The sequence below is a fragment of the Lonchura striata genome, chromosome 17 (assembly GCF_050655825.1).
Source record: "Lonchura striata isolate lonStrDom1 chromosome 17, ASM5065582v1, whole genome shotgun sequence".
Taxonomy (NCBI): Eukaryota; Metazoa; Chordata; class Aves; order Passeriformes; family Estrildidae; genus Lonchura; species Lonchura striata.
Window position 1 is genome coordinate 7,379,791 of NC_140719.1, and position 18,395 is coordinate 7,398,185.

Below are 18,395 nucleotides of genomic sequence, written 5' to 3' on the forward strand. Positions count from 1 at the left end.
CTCCCCCGCAGCCGTGGGGCTTTGTGACGGGGGAAGGGAGGAAAGAAGATCCCATCTGCAGAGCCGGGAGCGGGAGGCACATTGAGAGCCGGAAGAAAAGGAGATGTAGCATCTCTAAATATACCTCCAGAGAATCAAGAGAGACATTGAAAGATGGGATAGTAAAAGCCACTTGGAAAGAGGGGAGAGGGGGGAAAAAATGGCTAGAGGAGGGCATAAAGGCTGCTGATGGGAATTGGGAGTGGGCATTACCGAGAAGACTTCCTTCTAATTCATCTTCCAAGCTCTGTGCCAAAACAGCATTTGGCATGGTTCACAGGGAGCAATTGTGTGATAATGAACCCTAAGGTGTCCCTTAATTGAAGACTGAGGATTACAGATTGTGCCAATAGTCGTAAATGGCGCAGGATTGTGGGAGGATGCATTTTCTTAAATGTATCTGTAAGTACAGATGAGTGAGTCTCCCCAGTGAAATGCCCGTACTATAAATTATGGAAATATCTCTTTCTGATGCAACCTTTTATTGAGGGGGTGGGGCAGCAGCACAAGAAATAGTTTGCAAGCCTTTGAAATTTGGCCTGTCATTAACATGGTGCCTGCAAAGCTGGGGGTTCATCAGCAGTCTGGTGTCCTGGAAGGATGAAGTGCTTGAAACGTTCCCAAGTTCACCGATTTGTTTTCCATTACTGCTGCCTGCTCTGGGCAGAGAGGCCGCGGATGTTGAACTGTTGTGAGCCCATGATGGGCTGGAGAGGGGCAGGGTTTGAGGCAGAGATGCCTCAGCACTTCATGAGGAGCTGGTGGCCTCTGGGCTCCTCCAGCCCTGCTGCTTTCCTGATCTCTGTCCATCCAGGGTGTTCTGGGACTGGTCTGATGGTCACTCCCAGCCCAGGGCTGGACATTGCACTCACTTTTCACCCTGGGGTCTGCAGCTCCTCATGTCCTGCCTCAGGTGTGTGGTGAAGCCCAGAAGTTGCTGTGGTGCCTTCAAAGCCAAGTCTTGGTGTCCAGGAGAGGAACCAAATCTGCTCAGCTCTGGGTAAATTTAATGTGGATAAAGCCCTGGCTGCCCTGGGTTTTGAGGCAGGGAGGGTTTGTCCATCCCTGTGGCAGGAGCTGGATGCTGCATGGAACTGGAGCAGTCCCTGGGGGCTGGGCAGGAGCTGGCAAGTGGGACACATTTGGGACTTTGGGGTCCATGAATGGTGATGGGGATGGTGCAGCCTTTTCCTCCTCACAGGGAGCCAGAGCCCAGCACGGGGCCATGCCAGGACAGAATCCTGAGGGGCAGAGAGGTGATCCCATGAGAAGACTCCAGTGTGGGGAAGGCTCAGCCTCCAGAGTACGGCATTGTGGGGACTGGAGTCAATGGCCCTGGCAGGAGGAGCCCAGCCCCTGTTCTTTCCTACCTTTGACAAAAATCCTCAATCCCTTTCCAGAGTCCTGGGCTCAGGCACACGATGGCTCTGCTCCCCCCAGAACGAATCCATCCCACTTCTGCCCAGCAGCCCAGCTTTGCTGGGTGGGTGTGGGTGTCAGGACCGTGTCCCACAGGACCCCCCAAGCTGGCAGCACCCACCCCACTCTGCAGGCAGAGCCTGAATCCTGAGCAGACATTAACTGTGGTCCTTTTGCAAACCCTTTCTGAGCAGCAGCCCTAAAAGCCTGTCACTAAAGCATCTCACTGAGTCCAGGATGACCCTGATGCTCTCCCCTGCTCTGTATTTGGTGAACCTGAACAGGAACGGCTCTTTTAGGAGTGGGAGACTTTGAGATAGTCTGAAATACTTTATTTAATTTTGCATGATTTGAGAACAAACTACATTATGGCCCTTGTGAGTTAGATTGAAATTACTGCTGAAAGATACGAGATGTGAGACCTTTTTTTTCCCCCTTCTCTAAGTATTTAATATTTAATTGCATTAAAGGAATGCTGTATTTACAGTAATGGGCAGCGTGGTCAGGGCTCTCGCTCCTGGTGTTTAACACGGAGCTTTCAAACAGGATGTGGATGTTCACAAGGTCCCACCTGCACTGCCGCTTCTCCCCTAAACCCACCTGGTTCCTCCCACTCCCAGGGGGATTTTCAGGGCTGTTGGTGTTTGCAGGATTGTGGTGCAGGGTGAGGAATTGGAATCTTGCAGTGTCAGTGTATCCTATCTCGCAGCATGTGGGTGTTTATTCCATGCAGGGAGCAGTTTTTCCTTCATTTGGCTGGTTTGGAGGTTTTTTCACTGGATTCACTGTGGGTAGCAGCAGTGCAGGGTGCCCATGACAGGCAGCATTCCTCTGCTCTCGTAAGGCTGGAAAAGACACTAAAGAAACTTTCCAGAATTTTAATGGTGGAAATGAGCTGGGGAGGGAGGAGGATGGCAGAGGAGAAACAGCCACTCCTGGGATGAAGGATTTGGGACAGTGGGTGCCAGATCTGCCCTGCCACTTCCCTCCAGGTCTAGGGCACCACCTACAAGGCAGGTGACCCAAAAGAGCATCTCTGGGGGTGATGTGGGGGCAGGTACCAGCAGCCCCCCAGATTATCTTCCTACCCTGCCCCTTATCACTTGAGGAAATCCTATTTCAAGGCCGCTCTAATGAAGCCTCTGATCTTTGCAGAGCCCGGCTTGCTCCCCTTTAATCCCGGCCGGGCCGGGGTGCAGGTGCCGCGGTCCCGGGGATTAGACGCTCCCTGCCCTTTGTGGGAGCCGTCACTCAGCGCGGCCTCCTTGTTCGGACCATTCGCCAGGGAATATTGAACTTTGCAGCCGTGGAGTCGTTACACGGGGAGGCCGGAGCTGCTGCTCTGCTTGTTTTGGGGGGGAAAGGGCTGGTGAAGGGCAGGAGCTGCCGGAGGATCCTCAGCCCCACGCCGGGGTCACCCGCCTGCCGGGCAGCCCCGTCCCCGTCCCCCACCCCTGTTCTCCACCTCGCCTGTGCCAGGGCTCCTCCGGCCCCGCGGTCCCGGCCCTGGGGCGCTGCCAGGAGCAGGGAAGCTGTGGCTGGGCGCTGCGATCCTGGTCCTGCCAGCCTCAGCTGCCACCTCCCGCAGCCGGCTGCTGCGATTCCCCCGGTGCAGCCGGCCCGTGGCTTTGGCAGCTGCTGCAGAGGCTCGGTCCTGGCTGTGGGCAGCAGAGCAGGGCAGGGGGAGCACAGCCCCACACACTGTCCCCTCGGGCACCTCTCCCGGCTGATGTCGCAGCGCGGTCCCCAGCCCGCAGCTGGATTGGGGCTGGTGCTGCAGGAGGGATGGGATGTGGCACAGACGCTGCTGGGATGCGGGAGACATCGGCGGGATGCGACTGTCCCGTCCCCGGATCACTGCCAGGAGGGGAGAAAACGCTCGGGGATTTTTTCCTGTCTTTGCAGTCCACACCCCGCTCTGTCCCTCCGGCCGCTCCGTGCCACCGGCCCCTGCTGCCGAGCCGCGGTGGCGGCCGAGGAGTCGCCACCGCGATTCGCCGCAACCGCGCTCCCTTTCGAGGCAGCTTGAGCTCGGACGCAGCTGGGAAGGTGATTTTCTTCCTCTTGCGTGCCGTGACACCCTCGCCGAAACGATCCTAGAAATAATACTTGAAAAAAGGAAGGGGGGAAAGAAAGGCAAGGAAGCGAGCGAGAGCGCAGGGGAGAGCACTCAGCATCTCTGCTCGGCTCCGCGGCCTCCCGCAGAGTGAAATGGAGGCAAATAATGCCCTAAAGCTCCTTCCCCGAGCAGCGCAATCAGCCCGCGGCTCGGGGGCTGCCGTGCCCTGCGCCGGAGCCTTTGCCGGGAGGGTCGCGGCATCCCCGCACCAAACCCTGGGCACCGCCGAGGGGCCGGCACTGCTCGGGACCCGTCCCCGCTGCTCCCAGCCCCTCGGAGGGCAGCGGGGACAGGTTAGCAGGGCGCGGTTTGGAAGGAAACAAGGGGCCATTCAGCTCCATCCACGGATGTGGCACCTTGGGGACGGTCGCTCTCTTTTTGCCCCTGGGCAGGTGGCAGCGCATCCTCCTCACCGCGCACCTGCGTGTGCCCTGTGTTGGCTTTGGGAGGGGGGATGCCGGGGATGCTCTGAAGCAAGGGGTGCACCCATGGGGACCCCTCCTCGGCCTCTCTGGCCCGCGATGAAGCTCCCCAAGTGATGGTGCAGGGGTGCTGCGCGGGGCGGGTGAAGGCCCAGGTGGGCAGTCCCACCCTATAGAGGGAACATGCGAAGGATCCGCCGGCCCCCCTCAGCCCAGGCTCACCCTGGGCATGTCCTTGTCCTCGCCTTGTCCTCCTGCACTCCCTGCTCCGCCGGTGGGAGCGTTCCCGGGCGCAGGTAACATTTGGGCACATTCCCATAACCGAGTGTCACCAACTGCTGCGGCGGCAGGGCCGGAGCCCCTCTCCAGTGCCGCTGTTTGCTTTGCAGCCTCCTTAGCCCCCATTGAGGCTTTTCAGCTCCAGCCCCTTCAGGGGGTTTAAGTAGGTAAAACCTGAGGAAGAGGCTATTTTCCTCCCTCCCTTTTGAGCCCTGCCTTGTGCCCAAAAGGCCCCCTTGTTTCACGCGTGCCAGTCACCTGGCTGGGCCCCCAGCCCCTTTCTCTCCCAGCCTCCCTTTTCTTTCTCTTTTCTCTCTTTTGACTTTTCCAGGAGCCCTCGCTCTCCAAACGAGCTTCAGATTGGATCCAGATTGAGGTCCCTTTGTCTTTCAAGGGTTGTACTAAGCTAATTAAATGTGATCCCAACAAATAAACGCAGATCTCCCCATTACATTCAGGCCTGCCTTTCAGGCAGCACCGGGCGGCCCCTCGCCCCCGCCCGCTCCGCGCAGGGTCCCCCTCATTGAGTCCCGGCCATTGAAAGCACTGCCAGGATTTCTTTTGTGCCGGGGGTCTCCGAGCCCTTTTTCCATCAGAAAAGACCCCCAAACAGCAGCTCGGCCTTTGTGAGTTTGCAAGCAAACGCCAAAGAAAAGCCCCCTGAATGCTTTAATAAATGACACATTTAGCAACTTCGGAGGCGCCTGGCTCCTGCGGCAGCCGCAGGGGTGCGATGATCCCTCCTGCCCCGGCTCCCCCGGCTCCCGCAGGGGTGCGATGATCCCTCCTGCCCCGGCTCCCCCGGCTCCCGCAGGGGTGCGATGATCCCTCCTGCCCCGGCTCCCCCGGCTCCCGCAGGGGTGCGATGATCCCTCCTGCCCCGGCTCCCCCGGCTCCCGGGGCATTTGCAGCCCGCGGAGGCGCGGAGGTTGCGGCCGGAGCAGCTGAGCTCGCAGCCCGGCTCTCCGCCGCCGCCCTCCCCGGTGCTCGGGGCCGCACGGAGCAGGTGATGGAGCCGGCCGGGCCAACCTGCGCCGGCACCGGGCACCGGGCACGGGCACCGGGACACAGGGACACCGGGACATCGGGACACCGGGACATCGGGACACCGGGACACCGGGCACCGGGACACCGGGACACCGGGACACCGGGCACCGGGACATTGGGCAGCGGGCACCGGGCAGGGGGACACCGGGCACCGGGCAGGGGAACACCGGGCACCGGGACACCGGGACACCGGGACACCGGGACACCGGGACACCGGGACACCGGGCAGAGGGCAGGGCGCGGCAGGGCGGCCGGGGCCAGGGGGCTTTTGAACTCAGACCCCAGGGTCCCTTCGCCTCGTATTAGCGCTGGCAAATCCAAAATCGTTTTTAATGACACATACCAGCCCACCCCACCCCGGATCGGGGGCTGCGCTGGACTTTTCTCAGCTCAACTAATATCTTTTTAATGACTTTGGGAGGGGGCAGAGCCCGGCTCTGCCCTAGAGCCTGGATTGCTCCAAACAGATGTTGGGGCAGAGGGAGGGGGATGCTCTTCCCTGCCAGGGACTTTTTTCTAAAGTTCAAACGAGAGGGGAGCTTTCAATCACCGCTAAAAATGTATTTCTCCCCATTGAACAATGGGCTCCTTTCTGCGCCCGAGGGGACTCGGCTGCGATCGCGTTTCTGCTGCCGGAGAGGAGAAACCTCCGGTCTTAGGGCAAGAAAAACTCAGCTTCGAAAAGGGCTCTCCCCTGCGCCGGTTCTTTTCGTAGCTCTGCATCCCTCCTGCGTTCTACCTTCCACGGGAAAAAAAAAAAAAAAAAAAAATACAAAATTGTACTAACGAAGCACTAATCCTCCTTCCCCTCCGCACGGGAGCCGCCGCAGATCTTTGCAGCGAAGCCGGGCAGTGAATGCGGGGTTTGAGGAAAGAATCGCGGCTGCACCGGCCCGGGGCAGCGGCGGCTCCATCCCCGCATCCCGGCTCCGTCGCCAGCGGCCCCACAAGAGTTAAATTTTAAAGCAAATCAAATTCCCATTGGCCACTGTATATTATCTCAGCAGTCTTCATTTGATACCTCTTTAATACAGAAAGGAGCTTTTCAAACCCCTTTTCTCTCTTTTCTCCCCGCCACTCTTTAAGAGCAATAAATGTTCAACTGCAATAACTATAAATCAATCTCCGCTCTGTTCAAATCCTATTCATGCGAAGGGCTGGAAGAGGGGAGAGAGCTCCCCCCTCCCCCCCGCCCCCCAAAAAGCAGCTGCTGGGCTCTAATCTCCTTTCTTGCACTGTCATTCACCCTCATTTTTCCTCCATCACCCCATCCCTGCAATCTTTTCTTGTTTTGCTTTTCTTTTCTCTCTTTGCTGCATTATGATCCCATGTCTCCCCTCATCAGACCCCAACCTTGTCCAGATCCTGACCATCCCCTTGTAGGCTGTGAAAGAAAAGAAGAGTCCATGGATGTCAAATTGGTCTCAAAAAGACCATGAAAGATTGATTTGCTCCACTTTTCTTCTGCCTGACATTATTTCTGAGGGTCCTGAATGGGAAACCAGAAAGTCTGGGACTGGAATAAAGATGTTCTCTCTGTAAGGGGGAGACGGGGGGGAAAAATGCCCATTTACTCCTGGCCCATCAACCCTGCAAAACAGAGCAAAAGAAAAGAGGACTGTGGCTATTCAGAGTCAGACCAATATGTACACCTCCCAACAATATGCCAATATACTGAGGGCTTCTCTATTAACACCCATGAATATTAAAGTGCTCACTAAACGCTCAGAAGGAACTTTGGGAATATACACATGAAAATACAAGCAGTATTGTGCGGGGCTCAGAACAATGGGGCGGCGATAATGGCCCTTCTCTATTAACAGCCATGAATATTAAACTTGCTTCCTCTTAAATGTTAAAAAGGAGGGATAGCTGCGATATTAAAAAAGAGAAATGAGTAGGGGGTAGGAGGGGGGAACACACAGCAAAGTACCTTCCTAGGACCGGGAAGAAGCTTTGGGAAACAGCTGGGGATATTTAAAACCACGCAGAAAATGAAAGAAAAAAATTTTTTCACCTTTTTCTACCGCTACCCCCCCGCGCCGCCGAGCCCCCGCAGCCGGGAGCGGGGTTCAGCGCAGTCCGCACCGGAGAGCAGGGGGTTCAAGAGCATCTATTATTTATTTATTTATTTATTTTGTCCCGGGATAACTTGAAGGTTGAAGGGTTTTCCTGGGGAAACGGAAAAAAAAAAAAAAAAAGCAATAAAGCAATCCGATGACTGGCTTGCCTCGGCGGCTGGAGGGAGCCGGTGTTGGGAACCTTTCCACCTGATGCGTTATGTTTAGCAAGGCTGAAATATTCTGACGGCTCCTCTAGTCAAAGTCCAGAAAAACAAAATAAACTTTTTTTTCTTTTTTTTACGCTTATTAAACCCCAAACCAATCCCTGAAACGTTGTTAACCTCCCCTTTCCAGGAGCGCGCTGCCTCTCGCCGGGCGAAGACCCGAAAATAAGCGCAGGTCTGGGTGGGTTCCTGACATCTGCGTTGCTTCTTGATTGGATTAATAGAAATAATTGCACATGGCTTGTAGCATCATTTCACCCAGGCCAGAAGACACTCCACGGCTCCAGCCTATAAGACACCCACCCAGGGGATGGGCTGGGGGTTTGGGCTGTGCTCGGCCGCTGCTCCGGGCGCCGGGTGAGCCCCGGCGGGGCTTGCCGGGACTCCGGGCTGCGGGAACCGGCCTTGGAGCGCCCGAGGACCTCGGGGGCCCAGCCTTCTTCCCGCAGCCCTTTACAGCCCCTCGTCCCCAGGAAAATCAAAAGAACAAGGCTAAGGAGAGGGCTCTAAGCTCCGACACAGCAGGACTAGGTTTAAATCCGGGAAAGATTAACCCTTTCCTGAGCCGGCAAAGCTCGGGCCCCGAGGGGAGCGCTGGGTTTGGGGGCACCGCTCTGATGCCACCTTGCTGGGGAGCAGAGGTGGCTGCGGGTGCCCCAGGGCTCGGCAGGGCGGGGATGGGCGCCGTGGCTGGCCGGGGCTGCCTTCGGGTGCGGGGACAGGGGCGATGCGGCGGCAGAGCCCCGGAGATGCTGCAGCCTCCCCGGCGTGCGGGTCCGGCCCTGGGGGGACACGGCAGGACGTGGTTGCTATTGCAGGGAGACGGGGGATCCACGAGCGGTCCCCAGTCCACACCTGGGCACAATTCCCGCGGGGATGTGGCAGTGGGGACCGGCCGGGCTGGTGGCGGCAGCCGGGTGAGCCCTGCCTTAGGGTCAAGCGGGGATCAGCCCCGTGAGCGCCGTGGACCCTCCCCGTGCTTTGGGGACCCTCTCCCGGCATTTGGGGGAGCAGCGCCGCAGCCTCCCGGTGCTGCCGGTCCCGGCTGGGAAAGCCGGGGATGCGAGGGGCAGCGGGGAGCCGAGCACGGTCGGGGCCGACTGCGGGAGCCTCAGCCCGTTCCCCCGGAGCTGTGAGGGCCAAACGCCGCAGAGCACCGGGAGCTGTCGGGCTCGGGGCCGCCGATTTCGTTGTGGTGTTCAATGGCCCCAAAGCACGGCGTTTCAGTCCCAAAACGAGCGCGGGGCCCAGGTGGGGAGTGGGACCGTGCCCGAGGGTGCAACCCGTCCGTGGGGCACTGGCGGGGACATTTCTGCCCATTTCGCCGCTGTTCTGCAGTGCCCGGGGACAGGTGCCCGGGTTTGGGTTTGCCCGGGCCGGGAGGTGCGAGGGGCCGAGCCGGTGCGTGTGTGCATGTATCGGTGTGTGTATATGTGTATGTGTGTATCCTCCGTGTTTGTGTGTTTGTGTGTGTGTGTGTGTGTGTGTGTGTGTGCGCTCGCCGTGTCCCTCCCTCCCTCCCTCCAGCCACCCCACCCCCGGGAGGGGAGGGAAGGAGGAGATGGGAGGGGGGGGCTCCGACGGCTCGCCTCGCTCCGGCAGTCTCTCCGCCAACGTCAGGGAGGTCATTAATAACCAATTAGGAGGGTCAATGAAGCTCATATATAGCCGGGCGGGAGCCGCCGAGCCGAACGGAGCCCAGCCCGCCGCCCGCCGCCCGCCGCGCCCGGCCCCGTCGCGCCCGGCCCCGCCGCCTCGCCCCCATGATGGGCTCGGTGCTGCCCGCCGAGGCCCTGGTCCTCAAGCCCGGGCTGAAGCCGCAGGGGCTCTCGCTGGCCGAGGTGATCACCTCCGACATCCTGCACAGCTTCCTCTACGGCCGCTGGAGAAACGTCCTGGGCGAGCAGCTCTTCGAGGAGAAGAGCAGCCCCAAGACAGCCTTCACGGCCGAAGTGCTGGCTCAGTCCTTCTCCGGAGGTGAGTGACCCCCCCGGACCCTCCCCGATCCCCTCGGTTTCCCCCATTCTTCAACCCTCGGTTTCCCCCACCGGCCCCGGGCCGGCTCCCGGAGTCCGGCGGCGGGATGAGGTCCCGGCGCCCCGCTCTCCCCAGGCGTGGGACTTGGGAAAAAGGGCTTTAAATTCATTTGGTTAACTTGGGCTTGACCTGAGAAAGTTCCCACTTAAACCGCGGGCTGGGGGGGCCGGGGCCGTCCCGCATTCAGCCGCCCGGGACAATATCTTTTCTCTCGCCCCGGCATCGCCGGGGCGTCCCAGCTCCCTTTTCCCCCTCTCGGATTTCTGTTCCTCTCTTAATTTACCATGAAGGCTAATTCCATTTCCATTCACGATATGTCAACCATCTCATCTCCCCATTTTGTAAGAGGAATTCCTGGGCCCTTTTAAACAAGCCCTCGCGCCATTCAGGCACAATGTACCGCTACAGCATTCCTAAAGGACTAATGAATTTAGAATTAGCAATTTCTTTCTAGTTGAGTTTAATGAATGCAGATCACTTTAACAGCATGACAAATTGCTGGATGGGCCGAAATAGACACCATTTAACCTCCTTTCCCAGCCCCGCTCCCTCGCCCAGCCCGGGATGCTTTTCCCAGGTACCTCCTCAATGCCCCGGGGGAACCTTGTAGCGCTTTGTGGGAGCTCGGTTGGGCGTTTAAAAGGCTCAGCCCCGGGCTCTGGGCTGGGGCCGGGGTTGGGCGGGGTCCCCGCCGCCCCAGGTCTCCCCCTTTCCCCCACCCCTGTCCCTTTCTGAGCTGGTGTCCCCCCTCGCAGAGGTGCAGAAGCTCTCCAGCCTGGTGCTGCCGTCGGAAGTGATCATCGCCCAGAGCTCCATCCCCGGGGAAGGGCTCGGCATCTTCTCCAAGACTTGGATCAAGGCTGGCACCGAGATGGGGCCGTTCACGGGCAGGGTCATCTCCCCCGAACATGTGGACCTGTGCAAGAACAACAACCTCATGTGGGAGGTAAAGAATGCCCCGAACCCCGAGCCCGGACCGGTCTGGGGAGAAGAAGGGACGGGGTGCTGGGGCTCTGTGCCGTGCTTGGGCACCATCGAGCACCATCCTTGTGCCTCAGTTTCCCCATTCATGCAAATATCTGGGCAGGTGTGTTTAGGAACCCCTTGCAGGAGAAGGATGAGGTTTCCTCAGCCCTCGGGGTGCAGTCAGCCCACAGAGACCTGAAATGCTGTTGCTCGTGTCCTGTGCAGGCAGATCACACCCTGCCCTGCCCTGCCCATCATGTTCTGGTGGAACACCCGACTGGTTGCTGCCTGCACTGGCCACCGTGGACAAAACCAGCTCTGCCCTGTCCCTTGCTCCCGGCTGTGCCCCAGCCCTGCTGAGGTTAATCCCGAATGAAACTCTGGAGACTGGGGGGACCTGAGATGCCAGGACATTGTGCACCAATGCACTGCCAAAAGGGAGGCTTTTCCTATTTTTTGATTTGTTTGATTCAGATTTGCACTTCTTAACTACTGTTAATTATTATTATAATTTTATGCCTAACAGAAACTTGCCTAATCTTTTCTGGCACCCTGCTAAACATTTTTCCAGACCTGGCATGCACCTTCCCCTTCCACCCAGGGATTCTCTGGCTCCCACAGCACCTGCAGGATGCTGAACTGCCCCTTCCTCTAGGGCTGAGCTGCTGGTGGGGCTCTGACGAGAAGGGAGATTGAGGAAGGGAGTTGGGTTATCCAGGGACACAGGGGCTGGCAGGACCAGCCACGCCAGTGAGAGCAGGGCACGTTTCTCAGCCCTGCCGCAGTCCAGCACCACGAGCAGGAAGGGTCCAGCATCTCCCGGCTGCTGTCAGGATCTCAGCCCTGAGGCTGTGCTGGCTTTGGGTTTGTCCCTGTCCAGGGGCAGGAGGTGCAGGGGCTCAGCCCACCGCGGGCAGCATCGCTACCAGGCTCTCTCTGCCCTCGCAGGTCTTCAACGAGGACGGCACAGTGCGGTACTTCATCGACGCCAGCCAGGAGGATCACCGCAGCTGGATGACCTACATTAAATGTGCACGGAACGAGCAGGAGCAGAACCTCGAGGTGGTCCAGATCGGGAACAGCATCTTCTACAAGGCCATTGAGGTAAGTGGGGCTGAAGACTCTCCCCACCTTGTTCTTTGGGTTGTTGGTGGGGTGTCTGTGGAAGGACACGGCAGCTTTTCCATGCTTGGCACTCAGATCCACCAGCAGAGGTAGAAATCATAGGGAAGGACCATTGCATGGGCTTCAGGGAGTAGTAAAGGTCCCTTCTCCTCCCTGTCCCCTTTCTGTGGGCTCATGGAATGATGTGTGTTATACAGGGTGAGAGTAGGTCCTTGTTTGGGGTGTAAAGCATGAAAAGAGCTGCAATTCTGGCCCATATGGGGCTTTGGGCATGGACAGGGCTTGGATGCTGTATTGAAAAAGTGGGATTTTGTGCAGAACCTGCTTCTTTATAGCAGGGTGAAGTTGAGGGGATTCTGTGAAACCCAGGTGCTGAGCACAGGCTTTGTCTGACTCTGCACTGCTTTGCCTGGGCACTACTCTGGCTGTGCAGGGAGCCACGGAGACAACAGGGAGTGGCACTGGTGCAGCCGTGCCCTGGGCTTTACACTGTGGGGAAGGGCTCATCCTGCCCCCTCATCCCTGTGCTGCCCAGTGCTGCTGGGGCACAGGAGCAGGGGCAGGGTCCTGGCGTGGCACAGGCTGCTGTGCAGTGGGGTGACGGCTGAAGGGTGCCCACAGCTCCCTGCAGGAGACTCTGGGATGGAGGTGGGTGTCTGGCTCCCTGGCATTATTGGTGACATGTGCATACAAATCACACAGTGCCGGAGCGGGGTGATGGTGGGGACCAGCCCTGCTTATGGGCAGTGTCCCCATAACCCAACGCTATTGCAGGCAGAGAAATGTGGTGGCTTGGGGAGATGGTGCAGCAGCTTTGGCTTAAAGAGTCACAAGAGGGGACATGTCCCAGTCCATGCCAGTCCACCAGTGTGGGATTGTGCCCCTCCAGTACTGGGTTCAGAGTCTCACCTGAGGAACGTTTGCAGCTGGGAGAGGCTCTCAGCTGGGAAGGACCATGAGTGCCTGCTGGCTCTGTGGGCACGGGCAGCTCTCCGGGTCTGTCCAGGCTCCTGCACCGGCTCACGGAAGAGCACAAACTCAAATGCTCCATGGCACAGGAGCACAGCCCAACCCTGCACTGAGCAGGCAGCAGGGCTGGGTTAGGGATTGCTGCCGTGGGGTGGCAAAAGAGAATAGGTGGGTAGGAAGAGGATCAGATATTCTCTGCTCCTGCTGGAGAGTCCTGTGTGCCCTTTGGAGAGTCCTTTGGGCTCTGCCCCTTTCCCAGAACTTCAAGCACTTCCCTGCTGTTCTCATGCTGGACAACAGGCTTCAGGTGTTTCTAGTTTTAAGATCTGATATTCCCCTAGGCAGCTGTGCCTGTTGTGATGGCTTCTTAATTACTTTTTACTACTGTTCTTAAATTATGCAAATAAGTAAAATAATTCCAGGTAGCTGCGGTGCAATTAGGAGCACAGCTGTGGTTTTCACACCTTGTGCAGGCACACAAAAGGGGGTGGATGAGCGAATATTTGGGTACAGCCATGATCCAGCTGTGGGCTTGCTCCTGGAGCCAAAGCAGTGAGTGGTGGAGCAGGATGAGTTTAATTCCCTTGGCACAAGCAGTGAATTTGAGATGTTGAGAGTGCTGAACCCCAAGTGATGCGTGGAAGGAGGTGGCTATGAAGGGTCCCTGCTGTCACACTGCTCCCCAAGCCTGAACTTAGGTGCTGCCCTGCTCAGCACCAGAGATGTCTATGCATAGCCATTGTCACCCTCCATCCCCTCCCTGCCCTGATGGATTCCCAGCCAGGGAATTCATCTCTTTGGGTGCCTTTCTCACCTACGTGCCAAAAAACCCCAGATTGATTTGGTGCTTTTTTTTCCTATTTACCTTAGATATTTTTTAGATATTTTAATGCATTTTGCCCGTTCCTGCCCTTATTTGCTGATTTGATTTTCCCATCCTCTTTCTCAGCAATATCAAGTTGCTGCTGCTGGAAAATAAAACGAAGGCAGAAAGTTTTGGCCTTTGATCTGAAGGCCACAAGATTCCTGGGAGGCAATTTGAATTTGCTTTGGGGTGTATGCACATGGGTGCTCACCTGCTGCTGGTGTGGCTGCAGCAGCTTCAGCAAAAAAACCCACACACCCGTGTATGCACACCCATGCAGATTGTTTTATCCTTTCGGCAATATTTTATTTGCTTGTATTAAAAATGGCTAATTTTCTGTTAAGGGTATATAATGCCAAGAAACAGTGTCATCAGTTTGGGATGCAAAAGGATATCAGCTTCCTTTACCTCCCAAATTTCTCCTCTGCAGCCCAGGGAGGTCTTTATGCAGAGGGACAAAGATATGAAGTAAAATTCCTATTGATTTCAGATGCTTTAAATTCAACGTATTTTCAGTGTTGAGGTGATTGAACTTAGCATCTATGTTTCACATGGATGATGCTTTATTTGGATCTAACATGCTCAGTGTACAGAAAACAATTTTCCAATATACAGGACATTCCTGTTTCTAAATTAGATACTTAACAGTAGGAACTGCTAGGGAAAATATGTTTGGTTTTTTTTATAAATTATGTTGTTATTAGTGTTGTTTGAACTGGTCTGAGAGGATCCATCTTCCCAGCCACAGCTGCTGCATGAGGGGAGCCTTGAGCAGCGTTTCCTGGCCGCTTGCCCCAGCCATGCGGGAGCATGACAGGAACGGCAGGGACAGGAGAAGTGCCACCACTGCAGGGAAACAGGAGCATGGATGATGCAAAACCCCTGCCCTGCTCCTCTAGCTGTCCTTGGGCTGTTGCAGGCACTGCAGCTTTGGTGGGGGATAGAAGCAGGTTTCACACCTGAGCCACGGTCTCTGAGAGCAGCTCTGAGCTCTCCTCTGCCCCGCAGGCTGATGAGCCCTTTGCTGGCAGATCTGCGTTTCCACCTTCTAAAATCAGCCCTGGCAGGGTGGGTGGGAGGTGCTGCCCGTGACCTGCAGCTGAAGGGTACTGATGGCTCTGTCCAAAGATAAAATGCTCTGCTGGAGTGCTGAGTGGGGCTCCATGTCCCATATGTTTGTATCCCAGCTTGGGGGAGAGCCTGGAATGGTTTGTGCTGGTGCTGAGCTGCGCCATCACCTCCAGTGCTACATCCTGGGCTGTTCTGTGCCTCCCTGTGGGTGTTGGGGTCAGCTGGCAGGTCCCAGATGGCATCAGGATCTCACAGAAATGGGGCAGAAACAGGGTAGATCAGTGCAGGGATGGATGTTCATCACCCCTCCCAACAACCCTTTCTTTCTCTCTCTTTCTAGATGATTCCTCCAGACCAAGAGCTGCTGGTCTGGTATGGGAACTCCCACAACACCTTCCTGGGCATCCCAGGTGTGCCAGGGCTGGAAGAGGAGCAGAAGAAGAACAAACATGGTAGGTAACATCAGAATGAGCCAAGGGTGCAGCATCCCTGCCTGTTCACCCCGTGCCCAGCTCTGAGGGCACAAGGCAGGGACATCCCTGGGGTATGTCAGATATCCCAGTTCTCTGTGGACAAGCACAGGGACTGTGAAATGATCCACACAGCTTGAGCAGATCCTCAGTTATTCAGGGCGAAGCCTCCAGGCCAGCTTGCCCAAGGCTGCTGCGGGTGGGGTGGTGGCAGTCACTGCCTGACCCAGCCAGGCAGGGAGGAGCAGAGCAGGGTGTGAGTGCAAGGCAGCCCCAACACTCCGTGAAACACCAAGTGGATGCAGCCTCTACACCCGCACTCTGCATTTAAAGGATCTTAATCACCAGCACAGGAGGGCTGTCTCTGCTTGAGCTTCTGCTCTCCGCTCGTCTCAGTGGCTCCCTGAGGTGCTTCTCTGTGGCACAGCGGAGCTCAGGCTGTGTTTGGAGCCACTTCTGCGCTCCCTGACTTTGCTCCCCACTCTGAGAGAGCCATGTCTGAGCCCAGCAGAGCGAGGGGAGAAACTGGGACTGGGGCAGGGGCTGGACAGTGTGGTTGGGGGTTCCTGAGAGTCCTTGCACCCCCCTCCTCCAGCTCTGCTGCAGCCCAGGGAGGGGAAAATTGGTTTTGTGTCTATTTATAAGGGATTCATTCAGCTCAGCTTGAACATTCCCCTTACCTAAATCTGGCTGAGCCCATTCCCAGCACTAGCTGCATCTCAAAATCCTGAGATGCCGCTCTGCCCAGGATAGGTGACCACAGCAGCAGGGAGCCAGCAAGAAGGCACTGGGGGTTTTCCAGAGCACCCAGCAGCCCAGGGAATTGGGGTGGGCTGAGCTGCCGTGCTGGAGGGCAGCGCCTGACTATCTCCTGTCGTCCCCAGAGGATTTCCACGCAGTGGAGACGGGGGCCAGCACGACGGGGCGTATGCGCTGCGTCATCTGCCACCGCGGCTTCAACTCCCGCAGCAACCTGCGCTCCCACATGCGCATCCACACCCTGGACAAGCCCTTCGTGTGCCGCTTCTGCAACCGCCGCTTCAGCCAGTCCTCCACCCTCCGCAACCACGTCCGCTTGCACACGGGCGAGCGGCCCTACAAGTGCCAGGTTTGCCAAAGTGCCTATTCCCAGCTCGCAGGGCTGCGGGCCCACCAGAAAAGCGCCCGCCACCGGCCCCCCAACGCCTCCCTGCAGGCCCACTCGCCCGCCCTGCCCGTGCCCCACCCTGCCTCCCTGGCCCATCACATCCCCACCATGGTGCTGTGAAGCCCCCGGGATGGCAGCAGGATGTGGGACATCAAAGACTGATGCTGAGACATGCAATGAACTGGGGGGGTGACCCTTGGCTGAGCTGCTTTGTCTCGGAGGAGTGTTGGGTTGTTTTTGGGCATCGCTGACTGCAGGGGGTCGGCAGGAGGGAACCCCCAGCTCTGCAGCTGAGTTGTGGAGGAGCATCCCCAAGGAGGTGTGGCTGGTGCTCCCTGGGGTTGGCAGAGGAGAAGGGGTGCAGTGGGATGTGCTGTGTGGGTTTGCCAGTGCACTGCGGGAGGACTGGGAGAGCCGAAAAGCTGGGCCTGGAGGAGCCATGCCTGGATTTTACAGATAATTTGGTAGAAAGAAAAATTCCTGTTATCTGTCCTCCTCTGCTTTAGCAGACACGTGCCCCACTGAAATGTTGGCACGGCCCTGATGTGGCCCCCCCAGTCACACCTATTTGCCCTGGGAGTGACTTTGGTCCTGGTGGCTCCTTCCAAGGGACACCTTTCCCTCTTTGGGAGCCCCGAGTTAGTGAACATTCGCATTTTCCTGCACCTGAGCCCCCCGTGCCCGCCCTGCTCCAGCCAGAGCCGTGCCCTGGGGTCTGTCACCGCTCCAAGCCGTGCTGTGGGCAGAGGGGACACGGTGCCAGCTGGGAATGCCCATCCACAGGCAGGTTCTGCGGGGAACCTGAGCTCTGCCGGGCTCTTCTCCCCATCCCTTTCCCAGCTGTGAGGGAACATTCTGGTTGGAATTGCTACTGCCCTCTGGGGACAGAGAAAACCTGTCCCCGGGCCAGCTCTGTCCCCAAGGACAACTCTAAGCGCCCTCTGGAGTCCCCACACAGCGGAGGAGGGCTGTGTATCATAAATCTTAAAAGAAGGTATTCTAATATTAATTATAAGTCTAAGATGTATAAAGTTCTCACAAATGTGTTTCACTTCCAGAAGAAAATAAACAAAAACAAAAGAAAAAAAAAAAACCCACCCCCAAACAACTGTCACTTTAACTTTGTAAATATTTATGTAAACATTATTTACAAGACTTTGATATTATATATTATTTGATTGTATATGTACACAGTGTAAATACATTTGTACCTCTCTTGTATTCTAAATAAAAATTACTTGGAACATTTATCATTTAGAAGAGGGATTGCATGGAGAGCTTTATTTTATGTGCCAGGGGAAGGATGTGGGTGTTGGGATGAATGAAGGTCTCAACTGCCACAACAATGTGTGAGTGAGGAGATGCGGTGTCATCTGTTGGACCAAGAATACACCTGGGAGGGGAAAAAAACCAGGTTTTGGCTAAAGAAGCCCTTTTTCAGGTCTGGAAGCTGGGGTAAGGGCTGGCTCACTCCAGAGTGGGTATGATTCTACCCTGCCAGTCCCTATTCTTGTGAACTTTTACAGCTCCTCTTTGAAGCCACAGCCACTGGACATCGTTTGATGCATCCCGTGAATTAGCGCCCATATTTCGGCTGTGATACAGGCGGGATATGGGTGTGGCATACAGGTGTAAGCCCTGCTGGAAGGAAGCGACATTATTTGCTGATGGCCATCGCAGCCCTGAGACTCTAACGGTGCTTGAATGGATTAAACTTTTCCACGGACGTATCAGTTCGTGCTGGCACAGCTCGGCCGAGGGGAAGGGCTCATCCACGGGGATGTTTAAGCCCAGAGTGAGCAGCGGCCAGCTGGGGAGGGCGTCAGAGGATGGCCCTCAGCGGGACACCTTGTGTGAGGGGCACCCGAACCGGGGGTGAGCCCCGGGAGAGCCCCGTGGCGTTCCCCGCGTTCGCCAGGAGGGTTCTGAGGGAGAGGGTCACTGCCCGGGGTGCCCTCACTAAAGATGGCCGCGGTTCCCTTTGGGCTCCACCGGAACGAAGCCCAACAGGCCCCTCGCTGCCAGAAACAAACATGGCTGCCCAGTCACCGCCCCTGCCGCCCTCACTCAAGATGGCGGCGCCCGCGCCCTCAGGCGCGCTTTCGCCAGCAGCCAACATGGCGGGCGGAAGGC

The 18,395-nt window shown here is 57.0% G+C and overlaps 1 protein-coding gene across 2 annotated transcripts; it reads left to right on the forward strand.

Moving 5' to 3' along the window:
- Positions 1-8,667: 8,667 nt before the first annotated feature.
- On the forward strand, positions 8,668-17,522 carry PRDM12 (PR/SET domain 12). 2 transcript variants are annotated; one of them, XM_085594141.1, is made up of 6 exons: positions 8,668-9,321; positions 9,359-9,589; positions 10,405-10,595; positions 11,564-11,719; positions 14,986-15,097; positions 16,000-17,320. In XM_085594141.1, the coding sequence occupies exons 1-6, from the start codon at positions 8,673-8,675 to the stop codon at positions 16,380-16,382; spliced, it is 1,722 nt and encodes a 573-aa protein (XP_085450267.1). In that variant the 5' UTR covers positions 8,668-8,672; the 3' UTR covers positions 16,383-17,320. The 2 variants fall into 2 exon arrangements, with proteins under 2 accessions (XP_085450267.1, XP_021407089.1); XM_021551414.2 differs by having other exon boundaries at positions 9,248-9,589; positions 16,000-17,522.
- The last annotated feature ends 873 nt before the right edge of the window (positions 17,523-18,395 follow it).

Bases quoted from the DNA above. Each gene is read 5' to 3' on its own strand.
- PRDM12 (XM_085594141.1), top strand. From the start codon at position 8,673: ATGCGAGGGGCAGCGGGGAGCCGAGCACGGTCGGGGCCGACTGCGGGA. The intron at 9,590-10,404 runs GTGAGTGACCCC...CCCCCCTCGCAG, and splicing joins GGCTCAGTCCTTCTCCGGAG to AGGTGCAGAAGCTCTCCAGC. The intron at 10,596-11,563 runs GTAAAGAATGCC...CTGCCCTCGCAG, and splicing joins ACAACAACCTCATGTGGGAG to GTCTTCAACGAGGACGGCAC.